The following is a 14,605-nucleotide window of genomic DNA, read 5'->3' on the forward strand; positions in this document are numbered from 1 at the left end:
TATATATATATATATATATATATATATATATATATATATATATATATATATATATATATATATATATATATATATTAGCAGGCCCGGTTGTAAAATACGCTTAAATATAAATATATTTTTTTATTAATGATGATTTCGTATTTAATATTATATTATATTGGACCCAATATATAGTAATAATTTAAAATGTTAAAAAGAAAATTAACTCGTGCACCACCACCGAGAATCAAAACCAAAACGGTAGGCTTACTAATTGCATTTTCCTTTGATGTTAATGGCTGTACTATGAAGACATGACTGCTCTACAGCTAAAAATTAAAACATAAACCAATAGCTATTACGTCACGTATGTATATTCGTAATGCGGTCGTTCGACTTTCGCCTGGCAAATTCCATTTTTTAAATTTTCATACTTTTGCATCGATCTTCCCCGGCTAAAACCCAAATATAAAATTTCGCATGGGTTCGAATACCTTATGTATGGTTTCAGGTCTGTAGACCAAAAACTGATAGAAAAGTTTGGTAGATAAATTTTTTTAAACAATAATATATACGCATACATAAATGTATATAGAAAGAGGTTCGTGTTTACTATAACCTGTGTGTAGGTATAAGTGTTTGTGGTGTATATAGGTTATTGATTTTATCGAGTATCTTGGGCGATTTTGTAAATGCATAAGAAATAGTAATTATATCTGAAAAAAAATTGTATACAGATATTTTATAAATTTGCATTTATCAACATTGAGCAGAAATAATGCAGAGTTAAGCCCCTTGAATGACAGTCATTTTTGTTTTTTCGAAATACAAAATATCAGATCTTGGTGGCTTAATAATTTCACTTTAGTTAATATCATACGTTTAGCACACGTGGACTTATTCTAATTGTTTAATATCAAGTTTTGCTGTGTTTTTTTGTGAATGTTAACTTTTATAGACATTATCCTGGATTGATATTTTAGAAACTTACGAAAATTCATTTTTGAAGGTGTTTATAATAATTATATAATTCTTATATTTCATTTTAAATAAACATTTGCTTGAAACAGATATAAACAACTTTAATACTTTTGTGTACAATATTGCTTTTGAATAAAATTTAAAAAATACTTTTCATCTTCAGAAATACGTTTATACACACGCACAACAACACACACGCACACACATATATAAAATATTTTTGCAAAAATCAAGACAACAAAATATAAAATAAGAACATCATATTGTGTATTTTATTTTATATTTTGTTATCTTGATTTTTGAAAAAATATTATATATATATATATATATATATATATATGTGTGTGTGTGTGTGTGTGTGTATAAACGTATTTCTTTTATATTTTCTTGAATTGATTTTTGCAAAAATAATATACGCATGCTCGATTATTACACAGATAATTATGAAGCTTAATTAAATGAATGAATCAATATTTACTTTGATTTTATTGGTATATGAACATTACCGAATTTTAATATATAAAAATGTGGTAAAAATATTAATATATACATATATATATATATATATATATATATGTATATATATACATATATATATATATATATATATGTATATATATATACATATATATATATGTATATATATACGCATATATATATATATATATATATATATATATATATATATATATATATATATAAAAGACTTTAGCTATCCACAATTGTAGGTTTTTCAGACTTTTATTATTTTTGAATATTTTTAAAAGGCTTGAAACGCGTTATAAAAATATTTAAAAATATTAAAAAATGATAAAAGTCTGAAAAACCTATAATTACTGATGGCTACACTCTTTTAAATATACATTTTTTTCTCTCGTTGGAACTACACAACCATCACTTTATATATATATATATATATATATATATATATATATATATATATAAACTAGTCTAGTCGAATTTTTGAAGCCAAAACAAAATAGTGTTTAAACTGATGAATTAGACTTAAGTTCAATTTGTTTTTGTTAGTAAAACTTAGTCCGTTCTAGACGACTGAAATGTTAATATCATAACCTAAAAACAAAAATTAGCAGGGATGATAAAATAGAAGAAAATAAAATGGTAAGCGACTATGAACAGTTATATAGGGGTAACAGAATTAATGCGATTGACAAATTAGAAAAAAAAACAAACAAAAAAAAACAATAAGGACAGAAAAATTGGATTAAATGAAATAATTGTTACATAAACGTTGATTGATTAAAAAGAAATATAATAAAACCTGTTTTGTAGCTGATACTAACGTGCTTTAAAATTTGCTATTAAAGCTGAACAAACAAACAAGCCTTTGAAAACCAACCACGTCAGAAACATGCATAAAAATTTAGCAACCATATACCCATCAACAAAACGTCACGTGATGTGTTGATTCCTTATTGACTAGGAACATATATTTTGACGGGACATGTAATAAGAAATGCAGAACGAAATAAGTAATAATTTATATTAACGCAATTAAAATTATATTAATGCAATTAAAATTATATTAACACAATTAATTTATATTAACGCAATTTAATTTATATTAACGACATTAAATTTATATTAACGCAATTAAAATTATATTAACGCAATTACAATTATATTAACGTAATTAAATTTATATTAACGCAATTAAAATTATATTAATGCCATTAAAATTATATTAATGCAATTAAAATTATATTAATGCAATTAAAATTATATTCACGCAATTAAATTTATATTAACGCAATCAATTTATATTAACGCAATTAAATTTATATTAACGCAATGAAAATTATATTAACGCAATTAAAATTATATTAATGCCGTTCAAATTATATTAACGCAATTAAAATGATATTAATGCCATTCAAATTATATTAATGCAATTAAATTTATATTAACGCAATTAAAATTATATTAACGCAAATAAAATTATATTAACGCAAATAAAGTTATATTAACGCAATTAAAATTATATTAATGCCATTAAAATTATATTAACGCAATTAAATTTATATTAACGCAATTAAAATTATATTAACGCAATTGACATTATATTAATGCCATTAAAATTATATTAACGCAATTAAAATCATATTAACGCAATTAAATTTATATTAACGCAATTAAATTTATATTAACGCAATTAAAATTATATTAATGCCATTAAAATTATATTAGTGGAATTAAAATTATATTAATGCATTTAAAATTATATTAACGCAATTAAAATTATATTAATGCAATTAATGTTATATTAATGCCATTAAAATTATATCAATGCAATTAAAATTATAATAATGCAATTAAAATTATTCTAAAACTATAAGTACGACCCTTTTCTTGTTAATTTGAAGCCATTTTTCTTAAAATAGACCTTCACGACGTCCAATCACGAAATCGTTAATAGAATTGCCAATTCTTTTTTGTGATCAAACCATATTCACAATAAATAAACTTCTTTGTAATGAAGAGAGAGAGAGAGAGAGAGAGAGAGAGAGAGAGAGAGAGAGAGAGAGAGAGAGAGTGCTAAACCCTGTATATTCTTTTCTTTGTCAGTTTTTCAATATGACGGGCTAACTTTTTCGCTTTTTCTTACTTAAAATGATTAATGTCATACATTAATTATGCCAATTATTACCTGAAGACGACATATTTGGATTGAAAACGTTAGTCCATTTGACGAATTGCTCTACTCTCTCGCTGAAAATGCGAGAATGTTAGAATGTTATTTAAAAATAAAAAATGGGCAAAAAGATGAATATGCAAAGCTTAGCACTTATATTTAACCTGACTTGTATTAATGAAAAAATGCTGCCCAAGTATATATATATATATATATATATATATATATATATATATATATATATATATATATATATATATATATATATATATATATATATATATATATATATAACTACTTCATTTAATCACATAAATTAATATACGAAAGTATAAATTTATGCGTAAACATTAAATATTTACTTCAACAGTGTTCAATACTTAGGTAGAGCTAGGTAGTAAGTTATAAAATATATATGGCAATTAAGCTACACAGAATATTCCGCATTTCATCCACACTAGGATCCATAAGCCTGATGAATCCTAGCGTGGATGAAACACGAAATATTCTGTGTAGCTTAATCGCCATATATATTTTATAACTTACTACCTAGCTCAACCTACGTATTAAGCACTGTTGAAGTAAATACTTAAAGTTTACGCATAAATTTATACTTTCGTATATTAATTTATATGATTAAATGAAGTAGCCATACATATATATATATATATATATAGATATAGATATAGATGTTGTTTGCTTGTGTTTTTGCGATACGTTTTGAATTAATTCAGTTATTTGCGAAAGTGCATTTTTACCTAAATGCAAGTTGGGAGTAATTTTCCCTTTAACCAATTTGGTACCCCCACATGGGGAGTGGCATATATATTATTTTAAAAATATAATTATCCCCTGATGACGAAACACGTATCAGTGGATAATTATATTTTTAAAATAATATATATATATATATATATATATATATATATATTTGGTAAAAAACAGTTGAAAAAGTGCTCAATACGTTAGTAGAGCTAAATATGTTTTTCTTATTTTAACCTCGGGAGTTTTGTCTTAAATCATTATATAATAGCCTTATATGTATGTCCGGTTGCATAGGTATATATAAATCTTGATTCTCTTCCTTTCGTTGTGGTTAAAAAATTAGATTGTGTTTGAGAGATTTGACTCGTGAAACCGGCAGAACAACTCTCTGTCACACTAATGCTGCAAGCCAATATCAATATGGTATCATATTAAATTTATATGAAATTAATACAAAACGTTCTATTTTTACAACAGATGATCTATCTAAAGTCATTTGGTGCATATTTGTTTATTTAACCCATTTTATTCGTTGTTAACTATACTACACTTTTTCCACATTACAAACTAATTGATCAATAAACAGACTAAGCAACGGAAACCTTATTAAGATACGTGGACGTGTCTAAAATAACGTAAGGCCGTTTGACGATGATCACTGTACTAAGACACTCGTTTAGTATCGACGGTCATTGGGTGTCCTTTGCGCTGAGAGTCAAGTATGAAGCCAGGGTTGCGCAATTTCAAACCATAAATCTCCTGAATCGGTAGCCCTTGAGCCTAGTATCAAGTAGTCCAGAACGACCGGAAACAATGCCGTGATAAGCAGAGCTCTCTCACGTACAACACCCGATATTCCCAAATCGTCACCCATTTGAGTACTGACCAGTTTAAATATCGCTTGACTTCAGTGTGTTAACGTAATTTTAATCACGCGTCATACACGATATACAACATGTAACAAGTTGTAGTATGTGGCCTTTCAGTCAATTTGCAATTCCCAAAAGGTTCAGTATAAAAAAAGTGTAAAATAGTTATGAATTCCCATACACATTAATTAACGTGTCAATATGACAATTTCTCATTATCGTACCTTTAGCAATTAAGTCACAAGTTGCTAGATGAGCAGTATCAACTAGATCACATGTATGAACGAAATTAACGTTATAAGATCCGAAACCCTTAACGATATCAGGCTCATAACATTACTGACGATGAAATCTGGAGTATCTGAGTGATGTAATTTTTACAACAAATTAAGTATACATTCACCAGTGTTTATTTGAGTGGATTAAAATTTGGTTTAATGATTACAGTGTTCATTATTGGGTTAGGAGATCGAAGCTCAAATCTCGGTCAAGTCATTCCATAGTTTCAGAAAATGATATTTAATGTGTCCTTGACTAAAGTACTAAAAAGTGAGGATCAAGGGTGACTCTCGCTTCTCTTATTTTGTCCTTTAGTTCTCACATTATATGAGCGATCATTCTGCCAAAGAGGAAAGTATTGCTGTGCTCTGGGTCAGAATCGATCTATCTAACAATTATCGTTGGAAAGTTTTTGACTAGTATGGTTGTCTTCAAGTCTAACGTAAATAAGTTCTTGATGAGCCGTTCCATATAAGTTATCAAATTTAACAAATTTTCATTACTAATGATTATTATATTGTCCAATTTCTACTGTACACTCTTTAACCCTTATCCTTGAGTGGCCTCTTGGCCTTGATAATGTGTTGATACCTATGAAAAAAAAGAAGAAAAAGTCCGATGTGAACAAGTTCTAATTGAATCGTCCCCATAAGTAATCCAAGTTACAAAATTCCCACTGTTTACTATGCTAAAATCACAATGACTAATGTATACCTATTAACTCTTATCCTCGAGTGGCCTCTGGGCCTTGATAAGTGGTGGCACCCATGTAAAAAAAAGCCCCTTACATTAAGTGGATTTATGCCTTGTCTGTGGCGATTACCAGAGAAAAACAAACAATAATCGGTATAGTCATACCATAGTTTCAACATGATGTCTAATACACCCTTATTAAGGACACAGTCTAAGCCGAGAATCACGTGTAAGCGGAACAATACAGGAAACGGAGTGGTGTTCACCGCTATATCTCGAGGTAATAACTAAATAAAAAGAGAACCTTCCAGTTCTTCTCGACTACAATCGATCCATTTATTTTTTTTATCATTGAATCCAATCCACGGCCGTATTGACGTAGAGTGCATATCATGTTACACGTTTCACTGATTATGTCATTCTGACCACAAATTGCTTGTGACTAGGTTGGATACAGAAAGTAATCGTAACTTAGCTGGATGTTGGAAGTTAAATACCTCTTCATTAGAGATACGTGATTTCCGGGAAAAGCTAGAAGCTAATTTAGAGAGGGGCTTAGTTGGAGGCAGTAACAAGGAGTAGGTGGTGAGCTAACGTCAAGAGCAACATTACAGACTTTTCTGTGAAATATAGCCACAAAATAATACTTAATATAGTATAACCCCGGGATGCGGTTGTTCTAGGATACGTTTTTTTCAGGTTACGATGAGGAATACGAAGTTTTTACGTCCGCTGGTTATAGTATTTACCCCGACTTACGGTGTTATTTATAATGTTATTTGATCATATACACGTGTATTATATACTGTACTGTATTTTGTTACTAATTTTTAATGCCGTATCCCAGGGTTCCACTGTACTTAATTTCTAAACACTCAGCTTTAGAGAGTGAAGATCAGAGAACGGAGTGGGGGTTACCTCTACGTTTCGGTCTAATAAGACATAAAAACGAAGCCTTTGAGTCGCTACAACCGATCCATTTATTGTTTTTATCGTTCAATTAAGTGACCTTTGTTGATTTTGATGTATGGTTGCTATTCTGAGTAAAAAAACAAAACTAATGTCATTCCAGGCCACTAAACTAACTAAGATACAAAAAGGAAAGGAAAGGAAAATTATATTAGGCCGGAACAGGAATAGCGTTTCTACGCGCAGGGCTCAGCCAAAGGCTGGAATATATATATTTATATAGGCTCTATGAATCTATAACCCGTGCTAGGTAATACCAACAAGGATGCACTGACAAGGGTCAGATTTGGTACAGGCAGATTCCAGTCTTGAACGTAGGATCCATCTTTATTTGACCATGGTGCCTAGACGAAACCATGAGAGTGGAGAGAGAACAAGATTATATGAATGATGATATAATAACAAATACTTACCGTTTGACCAATGTAAATGTTCTGTGGTTTTAAATAAGACATTTTTTTTATATCGGCGTTATTGGATTATTTTAATGCGCTATGAAAATGTGTTACAGAAGCTTATTTTTTTTTTGGCAGGAAGAAAGAAAAAAATGACGAACAAAGAAATGCGGAACAATAGTCAGAAATTACAAAATATACATCGACATTCACAATTTACACAGAAATAAACAAATTACATTTCATATTTTTACAATTACATTTAAGATTAGTTAAAATACACGTTGCACAAAATCTGAAAACATACCGACATTTGGTTAACATTAAAAAAAAAATGAGATCTGCAGATGTATTCAAAATAGCGACATAAAAAACATCTCTGATTTTTTTATTTGCTTTTTAATATAAAAACAAAATCTTCAGATTGTTCTCGATTAAGCAACACATTTCCCGATTATATATATATATATATATATATATATATATATATGCATATATATATATACTTTTTATAATAGATATATTATATATATAAAAGTATATATATTATATATAATATATATATATTAAAAATTAAAAAATATTATAGTAATAATTATATATATATATATATATATATATATATATTTATATATATAAACTTTTTATATTATACGACTTTACTAGGTACATAATCGAACTATTTAAAGTTATTATTTAGATTATTCGGACTATTCGTATCATTGTTCTAATTTTCACAACGTTTCCGACGATATAAACTTTGGAACTTCTTCAGGTTCATCTTTCCGAACTTTAAAATCTCTTTAACATAATCTAAAAATTCCGTGCTTAATCGATTGTCAAACGAGGAGTTTATTTTTATAAAGTGAAAGCAAAATTTTTAGAGAAAGGTTCTTTCTTATTTCCTTTTTCCGTCTTTGAACAAATGTGGAATTAGATTTATATGTATAATGGAAATATAAATCGCGCTATTGTTATACATTTTACAAAACATGTTTCTCGTCCACAATTTTATAAAAACACTAACAAACAATAACAAAAACGAAAAATATATTAAATCTAAATATCTCAGAACAGTATATATATATATATATATGTATATATATATATATATATATATATATATATATATATATATATATATATATATATATATATATATATATATATATATAAATGTTTAGAAAATGAAAAAAATAAATGATCTCATAATATTAGGTTGGTAGAAAAATAATGCCGTTTCTTGACGTTCAACTATGTATATAAAAACGACATTATTTTTGCATCAACCTAATATATATATATATATATATATATATGTATATATATGTATATATATATATATATATATATATATGTATATAGTATAATAATTCTCCAAGTTCTAAATATCAAGTTTTCTCTGTGGGTCATTTATTACTTTTCAAAAAGTATCCATTTACAATATTGTTTCGTATTGCGATCAACAAGTCTACAAAATTATGTTCTGCTGCATTTTAGTCACGTACTCTTCACATATTTACCAAAAAATGAAATGTTTTTAAAACAGTAATGGGTTAAAAAATCATTCTCATTTTTAAGGTAAACATTGATATATACAAAAAGAGTACGATTCAAGTAAATGATTAATATATATATATACATATATATAGAAATATATATATATAATTGACTCTCACGTTCATTTTAGTCATTCAATAAATTTAAAACATTATGACGTGAAATGGTTAAATTTCAAATCAAAATATGTTTTTATTATTCTATGTAAGACAAAGAATACATTTGAAATATCATAACTCCTTATCCTATAGGATTTCGATGTCTACTTATACTTGTCCTTATACTTATAAAATATTACAGCCAATAATATTTTGTGCTTATAGAATATTACAGCCAATAATATTTTGTGCTTATAGAATATTACAGCCAATAATATTTTGTGCTTATAGAATATTACAGCCAATAATATTTTGTGCTTATAGAATATTACAGCCAATAATATTTTGTGCTTATAGAATATTACAGCCAATAATATTTTGTGCTTATAGAATATTACAGCCAATAATATTTTGTGCTTATAGAATATTACAGCCAATAATATTTTGTGCTTATAGAATATTACAGCCAATAATATTTTGTGCTTATAGAATATTACAGCCAATAATATTTTGTGCTTATAGAATATTACAGCCAATAATATTTTGTGCTTATAGAATATTACAGCCAATAATATTTTGTAATACTTATAATTACAGGTTTCCATACCAGTTGATTGTTAGATAATTTTATTCTGAAGTATATATATATATATGTGTATATATATATATATATATATATATATATATATATATATATATATATATATATATATATATATATATATATAACGGAGATTAGAACAATAGTCTAAAGAGCAGAGTGTATTTTAATGTAATAGTAAAATTACTAATTTAATTAAAATACAGGAAAAGAAAAAGTGCTCGTTGTAATTTAGATATATAATAAGCTCGATAGGTAAATATCCTAGAGCTAATTTAATATTTAGTGATGTGATTGATAATTTAAAAATCAAATTATAATTAAATTAAAAATCCGTTTCATAAGAAGGAACAACAACAAAATGAATTATTTGTACGATCGTTTCGGAAAACAGAGTGTTTTTATTGCGGTAGACATCAAGTTACGGACAATAATTATTACATATAGTTTTTTTTATCAAACAAGGTTTCCTCACCAGCAAATATTGGGGAAGGTTTTTATTAAATGTAAAAGACACCATAAATAAACCTAGCATTAAAGTAAGGCAGATGTATCGGAGATGGCTTAAAACGGCGAAGGACAACAGAAGATAAAAGACAGATAAATATGCGGCTAGAAATACTGCTGACTACAGTCAGGGAACAAAACACCGGTCCCTGTGTCCTTCGCCGTTTTAAGCCATCTCCGATACATCTGCCTTACTTTAATGCTAGGTTTATTTATGGTGTCTTTTACATTTAATAAACACCTTTCCCAATATTTGCTGATGAGGAAACCTTGTTTGATAAAAAACTATATGTAATAATTATTGTCCGTAAGTTGATGTCTACCACAATGAAAACACTGTTTTCCGAAACGATCGTACAAATAATTGATTTTGTTGTTGTTCCTTCTCATGAAACAGATTTTTAATTTAATTATAATTTGATTTTTAAATTATCAATCACATTACTAAATATATATATATATATATATGTGTGTGTGTGTAGATTATTAGTGCGGTATTATGTATATATATATATATATACATAAACATATATATTGTCAGTTTGGAATTATGTATGTACGCACACACACACACACACACACATATATATAATGACGGGAGTTTACAAATAGTATTTAATAGGATTATGACAATCAAGCTAAATACACAACTATTTGCTTATATTTCTCTTTCGTATGAAGGTGAATTTCATAACTTGTTTATTTATGCACTGAAAGTATTTCTACACGAAACGGACAACTTGAACACAGAATTTATTAAAATCAATGTAAAATGTGTTCTACTTACTTTGTAGGATCGCAGCCAATGTTGTACGATGTAACTTTGGTTGTTGGGAATGGCCACATCTGAACATACGCACAGAACTTGCAACAGATCGAGGAACCGGTAATTCTGGTCAATTACATCAAATTATATCAGTTGTTTAACGAGAAAATTAAACAATTTAGTATCTAAACAGACATTAAATAGAACATTATTAATTGTGATAAACAACAACGTTGTTAAGATAATGTCCAGGCAATGATTCAATAACTGAGGAGATCAAGTAGAACAAAATCAGTGCCACAACAAGAGATGAGTGTGCCGGTCATATTTGATATTAATAGCATTGAGTACTATTTTTAGGTTTTTACTAATTACTATATATATATATATATATATATATATATATATATATATATATATATATATATAATTTGTTGCCGACATAAACCCCGAAGTTAAGCAACGATGAAGCCAATACCAGATGGGTGACCATTTTGGGGTGCTAGGCGCCATATGTGTTTGAGACAACACCTGCATCTAGTATCACGCTTGGTCGTCTTAACCCTGTCTTGCCATCACAACCAATTCTTTCTGGACGATAGAGTGTGGTAGATGCAAGTCCCCACACTCTTAAGTAAGTCCAGCTCAAATGCAAGAATACGCATTTTAGGCATCAGTTAAAAAATATTTGCGAAAAATCAATTGATATTCAGAGGCTTGGATGTTATGATATGGACGCAAACCCTGATTTCAAGATTCAAATATTTCAGATTTGCATTAAAATTTGATCCGTAATCATTAGACAGCAATTAAGCAAAATTCGATGCGGTTAAATTTATTTTTTTTAAACCCGTTAAGCGAAAATTTTAACTTATAGCTATTTTCTAGAATACTAAGCATGTAATAGATTTTGATAAAAATTGGAGTAAGAATTCTAGACATAAGGTTTAGTATATATTAATTTTAATCTTCGTACGGAGACATAAACGTGGTGAAATGTTGCTTTGTTTGTTTATCAACCATTCTATATGATTGTTATTAAAGTGAAAATAAATGTGACTGATTGACTTTAAAACTAATTTTTATGTGCTAATGTGTTAAATGAGTATAAACTTACGGGGTTCTCTAACAGCAAACTGATGAACTTGTCAATGTTGGAATGTCCTATTCGGTCCACAATCTTTCTATTATCCCGGATTAATTCGACGATCATCTGAGCGACATTTAAGCCGATTCCACCCTGCAAGAAATATATGACAAAGTAAACGACTGATAAAAGGTGACAGAATTAGAAAATCAACTTTTAAAATGTAATAAAAACATGTAAGAGAAACAAACATACGAAAACAACAACTTTAGAGCTATTAACTAACTAAATAAAAAAAAACCCAACCAAGCTAGTTCTTATTACTTATAGGAATAATAACGGGGTTATAATTACAATATAAAAAGTACTTCATGGAACATTTGGGGTGTCATTCTTCTCAATATATATATAATGTTAAAAGTCCACGTATGCTTCCAGGATAGTGATTTAAAGGTTATAAAGGTTTTTTGAAGCAGGAAAACGATGTTATTGTTTGTATTTAATATCTCATTTTTTTTCATTGTTATTTTTATATTTTAAGCGGACTTTCGCTCTTGGTCACAATTTTCGATACTCTTTTGTAACCAAGAGCGGAGGTCCGTTTGAAATATAAAAAAATAACAATAAAAATAAAATATTAAATACAAAACGTAAGGTCGTTTTCATGCTTCAAAAAACCCTCGTAACCTTTCAAATCAATATATATATATATATATATATATATATATATATATATATATATATATATATATACATACATATATATATATATATATGTGTGTGTGTGTGTGTGTGTGTGTGTGTGTGTGTAATCCGAAAGGAATATAAAAAACGATATATATATATCGTTTTTTATATTCCTTTCGTACTAATTTGGTGCATAGACTTAATATGTGATTTACCGTTTCGTATCTTTTTCACAATGTTTACATTTACTTTTTTCCTAATTCATGTCTATTTTGGCGTTTGTATAGTGTATTCTTTGTTTTGTGTGGTTGTCATTAACCATTTCTTTTTTTCTGTTCCAGTTTTATATTTTTGTACACTATTCTTGTCAGTCTTATAAATACTATTTCGTTGTTTTTTTTCTCATTTATTCTCATCAGATTATTTCTTCTTCTTCTTCTTCTTCTTCTTATTCTTCTTCTTCTTCCTCTTATTATTATTATTATAGTAGTAGTAGTAGTAGTAGTCACTAGAATTTTGTATATCAATTATTATAAGTAATTTTGCTTTCTGGAGTTTGAGTAACATTTTCCATTACCAGTGCAAATACTTCATGTTTACGTAACAATCGTTTAATATTCAAGTTGCCGTCAGTGTAATTTTGAGTGAAAATTATTATCATTAATATTCTTCTTAGTATAAGCCATAGTAGTAATATATCACTTCTATCACATATGCGAAGTTTCTTCGTTCGATACATGACTTTGTATTATTATTTAAATTATTTGTAGTAAAAGTTGCAGTTATAGTTGTATCATATCAAACTTCTTACAAAATGAAGCCGCAATTCAGACACCATAGGCCTATAAACAGAGGCACTACATATATTTGCATTATGACCACGATTTCTGCCAATTACTGATGTATGTCTCCGGAAATTTGTTATTAATTTAATTCGATTTTAGAATTTCCTACATTTATTCTGTCTATCGTTACTCTCACAAATCAGTCACACTTAGAAGAAAAGGACGTACGTTTCACTCACTGAAAAAATATGTACTACCATTCTATCATGAACACTGGGAACCCTCCTTCATTGTCTAAGTATATTGTAATATACGTATAAATATACGTGTAATTATCTATCAACACACATGATTTTCTTTCTGTAAATATAGATCGCCTCCTCAATCTTAGTTACTTATGTTTAAAGCGTTTGGCTTGACTGACCACAATCTTGTTACAGGAATAGTAGAATATAATTACTGAATGCAAACAACACGGTGTCTCCTTCTCTTCTATTTTATAGGAAAATGAAGACAGCGACATTATTATTATCGGCTCTTAAGGAGTTTTCACACAGGTCATCAACGGTCTTTCCTTGAAAATAAAAAAAACCTGTGCTGTTCCCTGGAAGCTGAGTTACAACAAGTCTCCCCAGATTTCCAATACTCTCCATCTCTTTCGAAAATATTTGCAAATAAATTTGCGTTATCACAACAGCCGCTTACCATCGATTTCTCGCTGGCAGCAGTCATTGGTCTCCACTGGAATTTGAGTGGCAATAAGCCTCCCCGAGGTCCTAGGTCTCTCCGTATGGAGATCTGGCCAGTGCTCTCTCCTTGATCTTTCCATCTTCCTTGAACCTTCTCGACTAGTTGGCATCATTCTTTTAGGGGGAGGCGGTGATGGGGCAATAGTGGGGGATGAGGGAGATACTAGAAAACTTATAGATGT

At 28.2% G+C, this 14,605-nt stretch overlaps 1 protein-coding gene across 3 annotated transcripts in view; it reads right to left on the reverse strand.

Annotated features, from left to right (window-relative positions):
• The window catches only part of LOC145278009 (inositol 1,4,5-trisphosphate-gated calcium channel ITPR3-like), a 704,464-nt gene that overhangs the window by 317,044 nt on the left and 372,815 nt on the right, over positions 1 to 14,605 (reverse strand). For all 3 annotated transcript variants that reach the window (XM_080130185.1, XM_080130184.1, XM_080130186.1), the window contains 2 exons: positions 12,233 to 12,355; positions 11,137 to 11,241 (listed from right to left, as the gene is read on the reverse strand). In XM_080130185.1, coding sequence (XP_079986311.1) covers positions 11,137 to 11,241; positions 12,233 to 12,355 — 228 coding nt within the window. The remainder of the gene's footprint in view (positions 1 to 11,136; positions 11,242 to 12,232; positions 12,356 to 14,605) is intronic.

The sequence above is a fragment of the Euprymna scolopes genome, chromosome 6 (genome assembly GCF_053919585.1).
Source record: "Euprymna scolopes isolate OS-2025 chromosome 6, ASM5391958v1, whole genome shotgun sequence".
Lineage (NCBI taxonomy): Eukaryota > Metazoa > Mollusca > Cephalopoda > Sepiida > Sepiolidae > Euprymna > Euprymna scolopes.